General features: G+C 23.0%; 4 protein-coding genes across 7 annotated transcripts; 2 read left to right on the top strand and 2 right to left on the bottom strand.

Moving 5' to 3' along the window:
• Positions 1 to 51: 51 nt before the first annotated feature.
• Positions 52 to 2,470, top strand: LOC126908030 (transmembrane protein 256 homolog). Its single transcript, XM_050689850.1, has 5 exons — positions 52 to 162; positions 345 to 456; positions 1,727 to 1,886; positions 2,107 to 2,222; positions 2,298 to 2,470. Exons 2-5 carry the CDS (start codon positions 367 to 369, stop codon positions 2,439 to 2,441), a joined length of 510 nt encoding a protein of 169 aa, XP_050545807.1. The 5' UTR covers positions 52 to 162; positions 345 to 366; the 3' UTR covers positions 2,442 to 2,470.
• Positions 2,471 to 2,736: 266 nt separating this feature from the next.
• Positions 2,737 to 9,375, bottom strand: LOC126908025 (FAST kinase domain-containing protein 4). 2 transcript variants are annotated; one of them, XM_050689843.1, is made up of 9 exons: positions 9,000 to 9,375; positions 8,232 to 8,579; positions 7,952 to 8,167; positions 6,675 to 6,939; positions 6,428 to 6,558; positions 5,629 to 5,779; positions 5,265 to 5,333; positions 3,182 to 3,343; positions 2,737 to 3,089 (listed from the first exon to the last, which is right to left on the bottom strand). In XM_050689843.1, the coding sequence occupies exons 2-9, from the start codon at positions 8,538 to 8,540 to the stop codon at positions 2,797 to 2,799; spliced, it is 1,596 nt and encodes a 531-aa protein (XP_050545800.1). In that variant the 5' UTR covers positions 8,541 to 8,579; positions 9,000 to 9,375; the 3' UTR covers positions 2,737 to 2,796. The 2 variants fall into 2 exon arrangements, with proteins under 2 accessions (XP_050545800.1, XP_050545799.1); XM_050689842.1 differs by having other exon boundaries at positions 8,232 to 8,553.
• Positions 9,376 to 9,378: 3 nt separating this feature from the next.
• On the top strand, positions 9,379 to 11,946 carry LOC126908026 (probable glutamate--tRNA ligase, mitochondrial). 3 transcript variants are annotated; one of them, XM_050689845.1, is made up of 10 exons: positions 9,379 to 9,410; positions 9,678 to 9,760; positions 9,953 to 10,187; positions 10,254 to 10,446; positions 10,506 to 10,720; positions 10,852 to 11,080; positions 11,136 to 11,296; positions 11,353 to 11,513; positions 11,573 to 11,724; positions 11,801 to 11,946. In XM_050689845.1, exons 1-10 carry the CDS (start codon positions 9,394 to 9,396, stop codon positions 11,885 to 11,887), a joined length of 1,533 nt encoding a protein of 510 aa, XP_050545802.1. In that variant the 5' UTR covers positions 9,379 to 9,393; the 3' UTR covers positions 11,888 to 11,946. The 3 variants fall into 3 exon arrangements, 2 of the variants coding, with proteins under 2 accessions (XP_050545802.1, XP_050545801.1); XR_007704686.1 differs by lacking the exon at positions 9,379 to 9,410 and having other exon boundaries at positions 9,461 to 9,760; positions 11,605 to 11,724; XM_050689844.1 differs by lacking the exon at positions 9,379 to 9,410 and having other exon boundaries at positions 9,461 to 9,760.
• Positions 11,719 to 15,983, bottom strand: LOC126908028 (MICOS complex subunit Mic27-like). The gene is made up of 7 exons (XM_050689847.1): positions 15,522 to 15,983; positions 15,246 to 15,370; positions 15,038 to 15,183; positions 12,279 to 12,512; positions 12,051 to 12,220; positions 11,967 to 11,983; positions 11,719 to 11,893 (listed from the first exon to the last, which is right to left on the bottom strand). The coding sequence occupies exons 1-7, from the start codon at positions 15,543 to 15,545 to the stop codon at positions 11,884 to 11,886; spliced, it is 726 nt and encodes a 241-aa protein (XP_050545804.1). The 5' UTR covers positions 15,546 to 15,983; the 3' UTR covers positions 11,719 to 11,883.
• Positions 15,984 to 17,813: the final 1,830 nt, after the last annotated feature.

Raw genomic sequence — 17,813 nt, 5'->3', positions numbered from 1 at the left:
ATAACTAATATGGTCACACTGTATTGTCCGTCATTTTGATAATAACAGATAATGTCAGAAATATAATCATAAAAGTGAATATTGTTACCAGACTACAGTTAACTGTCGTCCTTGTGTGGAACTCAAGCAAGAACTGTTGTTCAAACAAATTTGTTATTACAAGTATTAATATATTTTATTTAATTGTTACAAGCTATTATTTAATAAATGTCTGAGAGTATTATTTTTATATCTTGTTTGACCTGAAATAGTAGAAAACCCTTAAAATTTACTAATTTCAAAAATTACAAAGCGTTTTAATTAATAATAATACAATTTTAATTTTTTACAATTTATCTACTTAGGGATTTTTAAAGTACATATATTATGAACCCAGATTCATTGCAAGAAGCCGTGAAATGGGTTGCTTATAAGAATCCAGTTGTTACAAACTCTATTCATGGTTTTAATTCAATGGCAAGTAATTAGTAGTACTTCTTAGGATTGATTGATAATTTAAATGCTTGTGTTATTATTCGTTTAATTGTAAAGTATGTCTTGTAAAAAAATAAAATTAATGTAACTAAATCATATATATTATATAAAATATTTTTTTGTGGATATACTTGTGTTGAAATAGCTATTTTATTTATTTTTTAACTTGAATAAATTATTTTACCTTTATCTATTAAATGAAACAACCATTAAAATTAAACAGTTAATTTTGAATTTTTGTATTATATTTATGATGACATTAATAATGTAGTTTTTAAGTAATATTTCACTATTTTTGTACTTTAATTTATATTATCATAACGATAATTGGATTGAGATAATTCGTCTTATCGAAATTTAATTTTTTTCTAGCCTAAATTTTTTAAACATCAGTTAAATCATTGTTTGTAGTTTGCAGTGATGTATTTTTGACATTTTTACGGGAGAGATGAAGAATTTTTTTTAATTTACAGTAAATTTTTTTGCTTAAAATGAATTTAGTATAAATATAAAGTAGTTATAAATGGTATATAAAGTAGTTTATCTTTAATAAATAACTCTTTTGTGTTATTATCTACTAAATAATTTTTATTTTATTTTATTTATTTCACTACCATTAGCGAAATGGTAAACAAAATCACTATAGATATACAAATATAGCTATTTCAACAAATAATTAATTGTTTATCAATAAATTTTATGGTCTCAATCTATATTGATCAGCTTCCCTTAGCTACATCATTAATAGGCTTATTGTATTTGAAACTTAATTTTGATCATTTGTTCCAACTTCTATTAATATTAATACAATATGATTTACTGTCAGCACCAATTTAGGTAGACCGCATAAATTTTTCAGTAGATTACTGGTTCATTCTAAAATAATATAAGAACTAATTTAAGTTCAATTTTTAAAAAATTGAAATCTATACTTTCTGCATTACAGTTAAGCTGTTTTAAATAGAAAAATTACTTATGCCTTTTAGGTAAGTTATACCAAATAACCTCATTTAAATTGTAAAAAAAATTTTTTTTGGATTTATGACCATTGAATATATTCAGAATTTATATTGGCAAAAATAAAATGATATATGATATTTATACCATGTTTAGTATTTTATGTATCCCTGTAATTGTTAACTTAACAGAGAAATGTTAAAGGATACATTAAGAGATTAGCTTAGTATTTTATTTTTTAAATAATTTATACAATATTTTTATATAGCAATGAAGATTTTCATTTTGTTAACAGTTGCATTGGATCGGTTTGACCAGTGGAAGTGAACAGAAAAATCTGGTTAAAATGGATAGTCGTAGTTTAATACAATTGATTGGAAAAAATATTTATTTTTATAAAATTGCTGGTGTATTAGGGGCATCGGCCCTTATTTTAGGGGCATATGGTGCACATGGTAAGTAATTCTAATTTTTATTTATTTAAAAAAAATTCATGTATTTAGAAATTATATTGATTTACACTAAATTTCATTAAACTTTTTTAATTGAAAATTATCTTTAACTTTATACATTAACTAATAATTAAAATGTTGGAAGAATTTTAGTCCCTTTAAGATAGGTTCTTGGTAGTGTAGTAATCAACTAAATATAATATTGAACAATCTGCTATTATAGTTGTATCTCACAAAGCTACTCCAGAAGAGGCTAAAAATTTTGAAACTGGAAATCGATTACATTTCTATCATACCTTGGCATTATTTGTAGTTCCATTTTGTCGATTTCCTGTTGTGGTAAATATATTTGGCATAACATTTTTAGTAGCTCACCAAAAAAAAATATATTAAAAAATTATTTTTCTTTTTTAGACTGGAAGCCTTTTTATTAGTGGCACAATTTTATTTTGTGGTACTTGTTATTATAATGGTTTGACTGGAGATAAATCATTCAACAAATTAGCACCTACAGGAGGTATGTTATTGATATCTGCTTGGTTATCAATGTTAATATAAAAGTTGTAAAATAAATAATTGTTCTAATATATATTATATATTGTTTTATTTTATAAAGTTTCAAATAATAAAAGTAAAATGGTGGCATAATTGTTCTTATGCAATATTAAAAATATGGTATTTTTATTTTGTTTTACTATTTTTAGTATATATAGTATTTATAATAAAAAATTATTTTAACCTTACAAGTGACAATTAAAATGATCTGAATAAAATTGTATAAAAAATTGACAAATCTAGTTTTTACCAAATTAATTAGTGATTTTTTTTTAATCAAATAAATGAAGAATTATCATAAGATTTAAACATACATTTATTCAAGACAACAATAAAATATAAATATAAAGCACTATCATCATTGTGATTCTTTAATTAACAGCTGAATATTCTCTTTAAGATACTTAATTCTATTAACTAATGAATCACGAATGCCAAATTCAGTGTAAGGAACTGTTAACACTTTATAACCAAGCGATTTAATGAGCCGTGTATTTAGTACAACAATTCCATTAGGTTCATTGTGGCATCCTCGACATGAATCATGAAACCCAGTCAGCATAAAAGCTATTTTATGTATTTCTGTGTTAGTTGATTCATTGCTATTTAGAGGGATTGGATTAAGTTTTGAATCAAATGCACACACAGCATCTGGAAAGTAAATTTTTCTAATTTAGACATCTATTATAGAATCCATTCTAATGATTTTTTTAATTGTTTTTGAAAAAAAAATTTGTACTTACCAATAATAAAACCAAAATTAGTACAAACATCAGTTTTTATTATGTTAATAGATGGTAATATAGAAGATAGTGCATCCATCATTGAAGCCATTAAAGCTTGTTTATCCTTGGATTTAGTTAATTTAACTTGGTAATCTTCTAAATTTAAATTTAGTAGTGGTCCTATAATTAAAAATTTTAATTACTTCATAGGCAATATATTATACTTAGATAGGATAGTTGGCAAGTTGAATTATAGAAATGACAAATTACAATCTTGAAGGTTTGTAGAGCTTAATTATCTTAATAACATATTAACTCATAAGGGGAACTTATCAATCAATTTTCTATTTTTAAGGATGTTAAGATTAAATATTTGTTTTTTATTTCTGAATATTGTTAAAAATCCTTGAGCGAATTAAAAAAATTACTCTTTAATAACTATACACAACTACATAAATTAAAATATTTATTTCACATTTTTGTGATTTAAGATGTATTTTAAATAACTGGTTCATTTGTAAACTAATGTAAATTTTCATATTATATATTATCCAAAATAAATAACTACTTTATAAATGAAAAAATTCATATTTAAATAGCCTATAAATTAGGAAATTATCTAACAATTAGATTTTTATCAACCAGTCATTTTATAAAATAATTAAACATGTTGCCATTAAAAAATATACATAGTTGATACCCCTATAAGAAATAATCTTGATTGATGTAAATGGATTTATAAAAAAAAAACGGTAGCGTAGTGTGGGAGTGGCATAGTCAGGAGAAATATAGATAAAATCAGACAGTGACTAAAATCACTATCATAAGAAACGCTTTATTGCAAATCTATAGATTTCCTTCATTATTTCTAATTAGTAGTACAAATGTATAATTAAATATCTATTATAGCAATTGAACGTAGTATTAAATTGATATTTAATAATTTAGTATTGTAATTTTTATGGAGAACAGTAGTTGTTACTTTTATGGTAAAAGTGTATTAAAGGACTTGATATAAAACTTTTTAGAAGATAATTTGTTGTTAATTATGAATAAATAGTTTAAAAGAAATTTTCATAGGAGTCAAAAATATACTTTTCTTGAGCAGTTTCTCGAGCTGATTTGAAATCTGCAATTTGATTATTTCCATTACCAATAATTTTTGATATTATTAATAATTAGTTAAAAATGAGTAATGACGTATAAAAAATTGGCTAAAATGAAATTTAACATAACAACAGCATACAAAATCATACATGAAACTAGGCACAGAATATAGTTTTGAATATTTCATTTGTAGCATATAATTAAACACCAAGAGTTACATAGATATTATTATTAAGCCTTCTATTTAAATGATTTATTACAATAAAAATGCAAAAATGTATTGATCTACATATTATTTAAAAAGTTATAGTACTTTAAGTTAAAATAACATGACGTTTGCATGTAAATAGCATATTTGGTTTTTTTATTACTTATAGTATAAACATAAGCTTTAATTTAACTTATGTTTAAAGCGAGGCGTATTTCCGGAATATTTTCAAAAGATAAGTTTATCTTTTCAAGCAAATGTTGCTATTTTGAATACCCCTATAGGCAGAAAAATATACCTAATAAAAAGGAAACTCTTACGGTATTTATATTAATAATAATAATATAATAATTTGTTTTGATTTATCCGTTTTTAAAAAAAATCATGATAATTTTGAATAAAAATAAATTGAAAATTGTCGATTTTAAAAATGGTATTTTTTTGGAGGATTTACTCCATTTTCAGGGATTAAGGAAAATTTTTTCAATTTTTGAGGATCTTCAACTAGATACTTTTTGTTAGAAAAAATTGGTCTAGTGAGACCTGAGAAAAAGTAGTAACAGACACAAAAAACATATATATATATATTCACATTATGGTAAAATTAATACCTTTCTAGCTTTGTATCAAAGCTAAAAGACAAAAAATATTCCCAAAATTATTTTTATTTTATAAATCATTAAGTTGATTAAAATAAACGGATCAACCAGTACATATTTTTTTTAGTAAAATTTTCAAATAACATCACTACATTGTATTTAAACATTTGTTTATCTAACACTTTACCTTTATATTGAGATTTTGTCTTAGCATATCCATTAATATTAAGCAGTTTAATAGGAACAATTTGGTTATCTAAAAAAAATTAAAAATAAAAGTATTTATTATTATTTAACACTATAAAAAAAAATTCTTAACATTTTTAAGTTGTAAACTAAAGGTTGTTTTATAGCACATTTTATTTCAATAAGATTATACATTGAAAAATGTTACAGAAATATATGTTTACACAAAATAATTGTAAAGTATATAATAATTTTTGTAGGGATTTGCCTAATTCAGGGTAAATGCTGATTCATAAAATGTATATGTAGTGTATATTCTCAAAACACCATTTGTTAACAAATTATTTACAACATTTTTTAATTACCTTTTAATTTTAATAAATTAGCTGTAAAATCAGGTGATAAAACTGATTCCAAGTGTTCATTATTTTCTTTTTCAAGCACTATTAAACTCCAAACAACATCTAACCATGTATTTATATTACTGACATCAATTTTTTTGTTGTTTTCAAATACCTGATTGAAATATTATTTATGTAAAATTATTAGCTATAAAAGGTATGATCTTTCAACAATATTGATACAATAAATAATAATATTAACATAAATTTTTTATCTTGTAATAATTTACAAATTATTTGCTTTGAATTTGTTAAAAATAATAAAAGAAAATATTTCAGTTATATCCAGAAACAAATATCAATATCTCTAGAATGATTTTTACATAATGTTTTAAATAAAATAAGAATACTCCAGAAATAAGTGTAAAATTCTGATGATTTTAAGTCAGACTTTTAGTCATATAAATTTATCTATTTTGCAGAACTCAAATAGTATAAAATTGGATAAAAACTTTAAAGAAATTTATAATTAACTTTTTTTAAACTAATATGTTTCTTTTACCATATTAATTAAAATACTAATAATACTATTTCATTATACATATCATAGTTGTATATAGAATCAATTCTAACTTAACATATAGGCAACTTATAAACAGCACACAAATAGTATTTAATATTTGATATTATATATTATCATGTAATAATAGCCAAATGTTCTATGTTCTTATTGTTTTTAAATCAAATAACAAAAATAAAATTAATGTAAACAAATATATTGTTGAAAAACCTTAATAAATATAAATTTAGTTATTTTAAGAACCTTAGAAATGCTTTCAAAATTAATCGGTTTGTAATTAACATAAGCCAAAGTGATTATAAAAGATTCCAAAGTATGCTTTTTGCAATTATCAATGTTTTTTTCCAACCAAGTTGATAGGGATTCAAGTAAATCTAAATAAAATAGAATATTTTGTAATTAAATTACTTTATGGTCAATAAAAAACACTATTGCAATCAAAAAATTATTTTAAAGTAAAAAGTTGTATTAGGTTATTTTTAGCTATTACCTGTGTCTCTTAAACGTAATACTCCCATACTTGTTATAATTGATCCTATAACAGACGAGCGATCGTTTGAAGGTAATAAACTACATACATCAGAGCTCACTTTTTCCATTAAGACTTCATCAGGAAAATTTAAAATAGCCAAAGCATATAACACATCAGCACACTGTTTGATATCAAGTTTTTCTGATGATCTACCAATATTGAAAGCTAGTGATCGCATTAAAGTTATAGAACGTTTTTTTTTAACAGCTAATGCTGATAATACCTACAAAAATAAAATTTTATATAGTGATGTATAAATAGTAAGAATAAGATATTGATCCAAATTTTAATGTAAATCTAAACTTCAGTTCTGGACTATTTAATATTTATTTACCGGATCTATCCTAACTATCCATGATAAATGAAATATAACATATAATTTTAAATAGCATAAAAATAGTATTATTTAAATGAAATGATGATTAAACCTATTATATCCATTTTTTTTTTTTTGGGAGTTATGTCTTTTGCAAATAATTAGCATAAAGGATAATTCATTTATCTTTAAACACATAATTTCTTAAGAAAAGTCAAAAAAGGCAAGTTATTTAAAAAAATTTTTTAACAAAATGATAATTATATAAAAAAGTATAGTTGTTGCCAGTTATATCTAAAACACACTGTATATATTGGTGTTTTACCGAGCCTTGACATCTTTAATAACTTTTGAATCAACAAACATTTTGCATTACATTTTTAAAAATAATTTTTAACTACGTTAAAAGTATATTATTAGTTTCAAATAAGAAAAGAATTTAATTTTTTTTATTTTTTAATATTTCAAAATAGCCTTTTTTTAGCTTTTTTTTTTTATTTTGCAAAATTTATATTTCACAAAAGTAAAGTATAATCCTTTAAATTTTTTTTAAAAGCTAAAAATAGCTATTTTTAAATTTTTAAAGAAATACAAAATTTTTCTTTTAATAGGCAAATAAAAAAGAAATGTTTTTAACAGTTTAAAATAATAAAAATTATTTAAAAATAAGTTACCCAAAATATATGTAAGCAACTATTAAGTTAAAAGCTTATATATAGTGTGGGTATGTACTAGAGGTGGATACAGTTTGTACTGGTACATTATTTTTAATGCATAGTTTTTTTGCATTACATACACACTCTATGTATTAAAATTATTTTTCTTCTTCTTCTAATTCCTTAATTATTAATGATGTCAAAACCTGGTGGGACACCCTATTTATAATTTATAGAGATAATATATGTATATATTTCTTTACTCTGATCATTTGTGGCAGACTTATTGTAGATATTAATTTGGCAGCTTCATCATCACCAGTAATGCTAAGAACAGTAGATAAATCATTAAATAAATAATCTTTTTTAAGGTTTTCTTTGCCTAATAATTTGCATAGTTTTAAAAATCTTGAATCTGCTTCAAATTCTGTTAATTTAGCTCGACCAGTACTAGCCCATTCCGCTAATATTGAAACAGCCTATTTTTTCATAAAACAATAAAATAATTTGAAACTTTCATATTATGATAAGTATACACATTACTTTGAGAGCTTGTGATTTGGATAGTACAGGAGCATTTGCTAATTCCAATAAGTCTTCAGTTGTTTTTGCATTATCTAACTTATTATTAACAATAAAATATGCATTTTTTTTTGAAGATTTTGTTGAATCAATCTCTTTTAAAGATGCAAAAGCTGCAGCTACAATACTACTATTAGAAGGATTGTTTTTTTTATCAGCTATTTTAAAATCCTCAGCAGATGGTTTAATAGTGTTCAAACTTCGAGATTGTAATCGAAGTGCAGAAATAAAATGTATAGATGTTCTAGACCATCGCATCATGGTATTCATTAGAAAGAAAAGTCTAGAATCACATTACCACTTTTTTAACTAAATAAAATATTTATGTTATCATTAAGAAGTTCAATTATAGATATTGAAAAGTCAATTTGGATTTAAATTTAAATTTAGCCTTTATGTCTTGAGCGTTATTTATTATTTTGATATACTAAAACTAAATATTATGAGGCTTATGACTAATGACTTCTCTTTATTTTGAGATTGGATAAACATTAAATATTAAAATTTTCTATATTATAAGTAATTAAAAGGCTTATAAAACTATTAATTAAAACTTCTGTCATGTAGTGTAAAGAAATTTTCAATTTTAAATGCGTCAATAGAATATTTGATATTTAATGTTCCTAATATTTATTATCCACCTCTAAAATATTTATTGCATTTGCAAAACAAAGAAATCAGATCTATTGTTTCTTAGCATTCCTAAAATTACTTTTTTTATTTAAATACCTGTTGTCTAAAGAATATCGGTTATCAGAAGATAACTAAACAATATTAATAAAAAATGAGTAAAAAACGTATCATCTACAGATACATATTGTTAAAATATTTATTTAAATAAGTAACAAAGTAAAGATTAATAATGTTTTAAATAAACATAAGCTAATGTATCAAAATAAGTTGAATATTATTAATTTAATTTACATCAAATTTTAATTACTTAATGTTTTGATATTAAATTCTCTGAGAGAGCCATGATGGTAAAAATCAAGATTAGGGTTATCAGTATTATACTTAACAAAGTTATCATTCAAGTAAGGTGGTTAAAGTTTAAGGCTTAAATACAGTTAACCTTAATCGGAAATCACAAAATAAATAAAACCAAATCTATTTTGTGCTGATAATGTATGGATTGTTAAAGTAAACATTTTGTAAAAAAATATTTGTGTTCATTTATTAAGGTTGTAAAACTGAATATTTAAAAATGTTTGATAGGGCTATATAATTATTAGTAGTTAGGTATAATTTAACATTTTTAGGAAGCTACCTTATAACTTAATTGCATCAATAATGTGTCAAAGAATATTTGACGTTAAAACATAAACAAAACTCCTTATAAATATATTTTGAACATATAAATAATTTTATCATGTATTTTAAGTATTTGACTTCAAAATATTTTTATAGCATCAGGATAAGAAAATGTAAAGTGGGTGTTCGATTATTTTTTTCAGATTCCGTTCGAGTGAGATTTGCTCCTAGTCCTACAGGTATTAAGACTTAATCAAATTAAGCTGTAAATATGAAATAAAAATTTTTGAATATGATTTATCATGTAAACATTTCATTAAAAGTAAAGTATGTGTGATATACTATTAGAACCTAAAGAATTTTTCTTAATATTAATCTGTAAAAAAATAATCTTGCTTTAAATAAAAAAATTGTTCCTTTGTCTATTTCAGGAAGTCTTCATTTAGGAGGTTTTCGAACTGCTTTATACAATTATCTTTTTGCTAAAGCTAATGGTGGAAAATATGTTTTAAGAATAGAAGATACAGATCGAACAAGAATTGTTGATGGTGCTGTTGATGAACTTCAAGAAGATTTGTCATGGCTAGGAATAGAATTTGATGAGGGTCCTAATAATAATGGACCATTTGGACCTTACATTCAGTCTGAACGATTAAATTATTATAAGTATAATATTTAATTATTGTTGCAATAATACATATTTTATAATTTATCTTTTTTTTTTTTTAATAGAAAAGCAGTCAATAATTTATTGAATAATGGTTTTGCTTATAAATGTTATTGTACTGAAAAAAGGTTAGAACTTTTAAGAAGAGAAGCTATTAGGACACGAACAATACCCCGTTATGATAATAAATGTCGTTATTTAGATGATGAAGAGATAGAGGAGAAAAAAAACAGTACAAACTATGTTGTGAGATTTAAGGTAAAACTTTATACTCTGGATATTTCACGATATTTAACAAATTTTGAATTAACTTTCAGTTAGAAAAGGATAATGTAAATTTTAGTGATATGGTATATGGAAATAATGTTAGGAATGTTGCTGCTATTGAAGGTGATCCAGTTGTATTAAAATCTGATGGTTTTCCTACTTATCATTTAGCAAACGTTATAGATGATCATTTTATGAAAATAACTCATGTATTGAGAGGTGTTGAATGGCAATCGTCAACATCAAAACATATTTTATTGTATAGGTAAACAATTAAAAAAAAAAAAATAGTTTAACTTTATTTTATACTCGAGCTTATTATTCAAATTGGTCTTATATAAATATATAGAAAATTTATACTGAAATTTAAAAATCTTTCATAATTGTCTAAATTAGAGCTTTTGGTTGGACACCACCTATATTTGGACATTTACCATTATTAATGAATGTTGATGGAACTAAACTTTCAAAACGTCAGCAGGATATTTCAATAAGTTCTTATAGAAAAAAAGGAATTTATCCTGAATCCATTTTAAATTTTGTAGTAAGTTGTGGTGGTGGTTTTAGTTTCAACAATTCAAAAAATAAGATGTGCATTAAAACTCTTGATGAACTTGTTGAAAATGTAAGTAAAATTTATTATTTAAGATAAAATCCAAATTTTACATTAATGATTTTAGTTTGATGTCAACCTAATTAATTCAAATTCTTGTCAAGTATCTCTAGACAAACTTGATTATTTTAATAAAATTCAACTAAAAATTGAATTAAGTACAGAATGTGGAATGAAAAAAGCAATTAGACAATTGAAACAAATTATAAAAAACAACTTTTTAGAAAAGTATTTTTTCAAAAATAATTGTTATACGAAAATTTAAACATATTCTATTCTTTTAGCAATGAAATAAGTTTAGATTTGAATGATTCATACTTGGAAAAAATTCTAAAATGGAGTGTTAACAGAATTTCAAACATCAATCAGCTGATAAATGATAACTATAAATTTATTTGGATTAAACCTTCGGAAGCTTCTATCAAAACTATGAACTTTGATAAAGGTTGTGATAACAATATAGTTAAAATATCAAATAAATAAAGTTAATTTGAATATTTGTAGACTTAATAATGAAGTTGATACAAAATTTACAGAATGTGGAAAATTTTAATGCTAAACAATTAGGAAACATACTACAGGAATTTTCTAAGTCTAATAATATTGTTTACAGTAATTTCATGAAAACATTAAGAAATATAATAAGTGGATTAAAAGTAAATACAGTATATTTATAATAAGTTACTTTACAATTTTCATTTAATATATTGTATGCATGTATTGTTTTTACAGCAAGGTCCAGGTGTAAGTGAAATGATGGAAATACTTGGTAAAGAAGATGTCATTTCCCGATTAAATAGAGCTTGTATCGAGGATTAAATATTTCTAATAACATACAAATTTAATTCAAAATTATACATTTACTATCAACATTTAAATGGATGGATGATTTCATTACTTTTGGTCATCTGAGCCCTAAAAATATAATTTTTGATTAATTATCATAATGATAAATAATTTATGCCAGTAGTTATTTTTTTACATTTTTATCATTAAAAATTAGCTTTTTAGCTGAATTTAAGTTTGAACTGATGAACTCTAATAATGAATTATACAACTCTTTTAACTCGGGTTTTTCTTCATTAGAATTTTCTGATTCTTCTTTAGGTGATGGTAATGAAGGTAGTTCAAAACCAGATAAATCTTTAGTAACTAAAATTGGAAAATTATAAAATTTCTTGATATATTTTAAGACAAAAATTGTTTGTACCATTATTTATGAAATGGTATGATACTGCTGAATAACGTTTAATTATTTTTGTAGTTTTTTCAGCTTCTTTTGGATACCCTATATAAAAGAAAGCTGATGTTCCACTTGCTGTAAAAAGGATTTTCTTGAACTTGCCTTTATTGAAAGCCAATAAAAAGCCAGCTATACCTCCACTTATTACAAATCCCACTCTTAAAGCCGAGTTTTTCTCTTGATGCAAATTATCTACAAATGCTTAAAAAGAAAATTTTATTTAAATAAATTACTTATTAATAATTAAATAATTAAAGTTTTTTGTAAAATAGCACCCAAAAAATTAGAGTTAATACTCATAACTGTTTTTATGTGAGTGTAAATGATGTGGGAGGTTGTGTCATGTGGAAGTTTAGGATAAGGGTTGTCAACCCCAAGTAGTTGGGATTAAGGTGAGGAAAAAGAAGAAGAAGACTATTAACTGTTTTAACAATTATTAAATGATGACTATGATGATTGCCAAGATTGAATACCTGTCAACAGTGACATATGCAAGATTTTTTCAAGTGGGGTGTTACAATATATTGAGTGCCCCATTGTGATTTTTTAGAATTTCTGTTATGATTTTAACCAAGTGGAAGACCATTATTTTTCCATAATAAATTTTCAATAAATATTCATAACTTAAAATATTTTGAAGTTGTATTAAAGAAACTATTTAGTTTTACTTTTTTAAATACTATATTCTACCATAATTATTTGTAGAAAAATATTTTCATTACCAAGAACATTCATTATATTACTTATCCATAACTTATGAATATGATATTATTACTGTATAATATTTAATTTTTAGTTTTTATCGATGTGGACATAATGCCCATGCACTCAGACCTGTTGGTCCATTGTGCGCATCTCATACCGAATTGTCTTGATTTGGTTTACCCACCTAAGTGTTATCACCGAAGTGTTATTACATTATACTTATCATTGTATCATATTTAATTACTTATATCTACAGGTTGAAATTTTATTATTTTGTATATTTTTGGGGTACTTGGAAAAAAATGATACTTCAGAATCTTAATGAATTGTGAAATGTTTAATTAAATAGTAAATTTTTTATTTTGCATATCTGAAAATATTTCATGATAAAACGAATATTTTGTATAAAAAAGAATATGTTATTTAATTTGTTAGAATTTTGACATTTTTTTTGTTGTGTAATAAATTATTACACAACAAGAAAATTTTTTAAGAAAAAAGGATCATTTATAGAAAATAATTTTAAAAGTAACAATTATTTTATTTTATTCAAACTTACAAGATGATCCAAATTTGGTAAAACATTCATTTTGTCAGAAACTTTTGAAACTTTTTCATTTTTCAAAAGAGAAAAAAATTAGGTTAAAAAAACTACAATAATACGTAGTTAAATAATTTTTTTTCATTCCTTCAGGATTACAGCGCTCAACTGGTGTATGCGCACTCTGTTCTCGCTACATATTCATCCTGTGTATTTTAAAATGCTGTAATGGATGAATAAAAAAAAAAAAAATTATAATAACAAAATTATTTGTAATTTTTTTTTTTTATCATAATGCTAAGTTAAAAATAATAGTTCCCATTTAAGAAAATTGTAAGATTTTTTTTTGACCCTGAAGGTATGAAAAAAAATTATTTGTCTACATTTTATTGTAGAGCTTTTAAGCTTATTGTTTTCCCTTTACAAACATAAAACTCAATATTTTCTAAGAAAATTAGTGTCTTACCAAATTTGGATTACTTGCATATCTAGATTAAATGAGTTTTGTACTTTCGAAAATAAAATAAAAATTAATTTAGTATCTTATTAATTTTAATTTATACTATAAAAGTATATTTGAATTTAAAAAAAATTATTGAAATAATAGAATATCTTTAACATATTTCACCAATTTTTTAAAGGACATTACTTAGTTCCTTACTTATAAATGTTATGTATAATCTGTCGTTATATAATAACAGCCATTATGATTTCTACCACCAAATAATACTGTGACTATATCAATTGATTTTACATTTTGACATTGAACAAAAGAACCAGCTATTAAATTTTTATTTTAAAAGGTACAAGTATATTTTTCAAATCTATGAAGTAATGTAAAGATTTTACATTAACTAATAATTTTTAATATTAATAATCAATAAAAAAAAGTTATTTTATATTATTTAAAATTTCAAAAGATTTAAGGTAATTTATTAGTGAAGACTGTAACTGGTTTTTGAAGAAATAATGAAATAAAATTTAAATAAATCTATAAAATAGTAAAAAGTATACAGGATAGAATGAATATAACTGACAATTCATATAACTTTTGGTACAATTATTAAAATTTCATTGTAATTAATTTTTTAATATTTTAAACTGTTAAAATCATGTTTTTAATAATATTTTTTATTTTTTTGAAGTTTCCAAATTTTTTTTAAATATTTTTTTTAGAGCTTTTTCTACAAAAAAATTTAATAGTTTAATAACAGTTTTAGGATGAGTAATTATTGAGTTAAATAAAACATTTTATTTGAAAAGTGCTGAATACTGACTATTTTAAATATTGAAAAAATGTTTAATTAAAATAAAATATAATAATAACTTAGTCAAATAAAATAATGCATACATTAAAAGATTACAGCAAAATATTAATTGTATAAAAAGTTACAAGAGTTGTCAATTCTGTTTCACTCTTTGTATAAAAATAGTTTAATTTATTAGCAGTAAAGAATGATATAAAAAAAATAATTAGTACCTCCTGTATGAGCATATCCTGTTTGAAAAAAAGTATTTACTCTATCCTTAACTATAGAAAGCTGATTATTAACAGTAATGACTTCTTCACAAAGTTTCTTAATTGAATTATGAGCAAAAGTTGGTTCCCAATTATCTTCTTGCTTTCTAAAAAGTGTATAATTAATTTATCATTCAAACAAATTATCTTTACAAAATGTGTTTCTCACTTATTTTCTTCTGTAGGTTTTTCAGTATAAATTGGTAAATCTTTTGGTTTAACAAGTTTAGGTTCTTCATCTTTAGCTAATACCTTTTGAATGAATGTCGAGGCTGCTAATAATGAGTAACCAGACTAAGCAACAATAAGAGAAATATTAATAGAATTATATGTAATTACAAATAAAACAACTTAAGCTTATTATTTAGGTTACACAACTTATATTATATTTTATATGATAAAAATATTAAGTAAATTAGATCAATTTTCATGAATAATAACTTACTCGTCTCAAAATAAAGTTGGACATAGTTGAATAGATAAATAAAAAAATAAGCAACAGTTATTTATTATAAATTTTGAAATGTTCAAATTTAATAGTTTATTAATTGGTAGCATATATACAATTTATACAGGTAGCTATCAATATAAATGACATAATTAGTTCAGTTTTCGATAAGAATATGCTTAGATCATGTGTAAAGGAATAGTTTATAAGTTTATCTTCATACATTTTTTTGAAGTATCAACAATTTTGTACTACTGCGCAAGCGCTATCATTGTACTCAATGAATTATTTTTAAAAGTTTTAAATTCCAAATACTTTCAACACAAGAATTTTTCTGAGCGTTCATTAAAATTTTGGTTAGCGTTGAATTATTATAATATTACCACAGCATATAAAATAGTTACATAACGATCTATACAATTCTACAATAAACTGCGGCGAAAAAGTTTCCTATCGAAATAACATTAAAATCAGGCTATGGACACTTCGATATGTAAACAAAAAGTAGCAGCCATTTTATTGTAGGTATTGGTATTATCATTTTGTTGTTATGATAACTAATACCGGTTGAGTGAAAATATATATTATAAGAATTTTACTTTTAATCATTTTATTTCATTAATTTTCCATTTTTTATATAATAATTAATAGAATGGTTTATGTTTGCATTGTAAAAAACTGCATTAACTCAAGAATTGCTTCCAAAAATGATGATTGTAAAATGTTTAAAATACCAAAGGATTTTCCTCGGTTATTTTTTTTTATTATAATTATAAAAATAATATTTGTATCTTAAAAATCTTAAAGTTATAAAAAATAATTACTAAAATTGCAACAGAAATGATTTGTTTGACAAATCAATTGATAAATTTAATAAGTATTATATGGTTTGTAATGTTAATTTCAAACCTAATGTTTTCTAACGCAGAAAATTTTTTCAAACAGTCTGACGGCTTAAATTGTCTGAATGACTTAGATGAAATTTTAACTAATTTAAGTGTTGCTCCTTTATTAAACGTCTTATTGCATTTAATCCTGAGAAAACTTATAATTTTGAAAATTTTAAAGTTGGTATGGTTGATTACCATGATTTAAGTTTTCCTGCTATAAATGCCCTTACTTATGTATGTGGCTATCTAATTAAGAAATCATTAGAAAAACATAATTGTGGTATATGTATTAGTTATTCTAAGTCTCAAAATCAGTTAGATGAATCTTATTTTTTTAACATATTTTAAGGTTTACCATTATAAAAATTTATCCACTTATGGAAACTAAAATACTTCACCCATTTTGTTTGTAAATTATATAAGTGAATTTTTAATATTTTTATAGAAGAATTTCCAATAATTGCTGTAAACAATAATGTAGGAAAAGAAATGAGAAATTTAATAAGTAATATTCCTTTAAAGCATCCATGTTCAAACTTTAATTATGAGTTTTTAAAAAGCCTTTATATAAGACTTAGAATATTTAGTTCTTTAAAATTTTTAAACAAAAATATTTTATCAAAACCGAGGAAACATAGTATACTTGATATACTAATACATTAATAAAATACAATTACATGTTCTAGATTATTTGAAAGAGTTTTTATTATACTTTAATTTATTAATTGTTTAATTATTGTATAATATATGTAATGAATGTGTATGTTGATTTCGAAACTTCAATATTATGTTAATTGATTCTTTTTTAATTTTAGCTTTGATGCAAAGCTAAGAAGGTATTAATTTTAATATGATGTATTTTATAAAATAATTTATTCAAAATGAATAAAAAATTTTAGACATTTTTGTATGAAATATTTAAAAAATGTATAATTCAATTGAACATGAATCATTAATTTTAGTGTTTTTATTTTATTAATTTGAATTATCGTATTATTATATTATTTAAATATATTAAATATTTATGTAGTGTTGTACACGTTCAAAAATATAAATATCATAATTAAAATTGTTACTTTACATTTTGAAAAAGGTATACACAATTTTAATATTTAAAAAGTGGTCACACTGATTTACCTACATACAAATGGTGGACTGATTCTAATCACCTCCCTATATTGACCATGTAAATTTTTATCAGTGTCCATTCTGTGATAGCACCGTTACTTCAAAATTTGATCTACGAGAAACGTATAACAAAACAGGATTACTTGATAAGCCTTCATGTCTACCGTTTTAGCTTCGATGCGAAGCAGAGATAGTCCAGTCATTAAACGATTTTTGGTGGAATTAAATCGGAAAGTTTTGAAACTTTGCAAAAAGTTAGGTTATAGGCTCC

This window comes from Daktulosphaira vitifoliae, unplaced genomic scaffold (assembly GCF_025091365.1).
Source record: "Daktulosphaira vitifoliae isolate Bord-2020 unplaced genomic scaffold, ASM2509136v1 Scaffold_5, whole genome shotgun sequence".
Taxonomy (NCBI): Eukaryota; Metazoa; Arthropoda; class Insecta; order Hemiptera; family Phylloxeridae; genus Daktulosphaira; species Daktulosphaira vitifoliae.
Note: the sequence above shows the minus strand (reverse complement) of the source record. Positions and strands in the feature narration are given on the sequence as shown.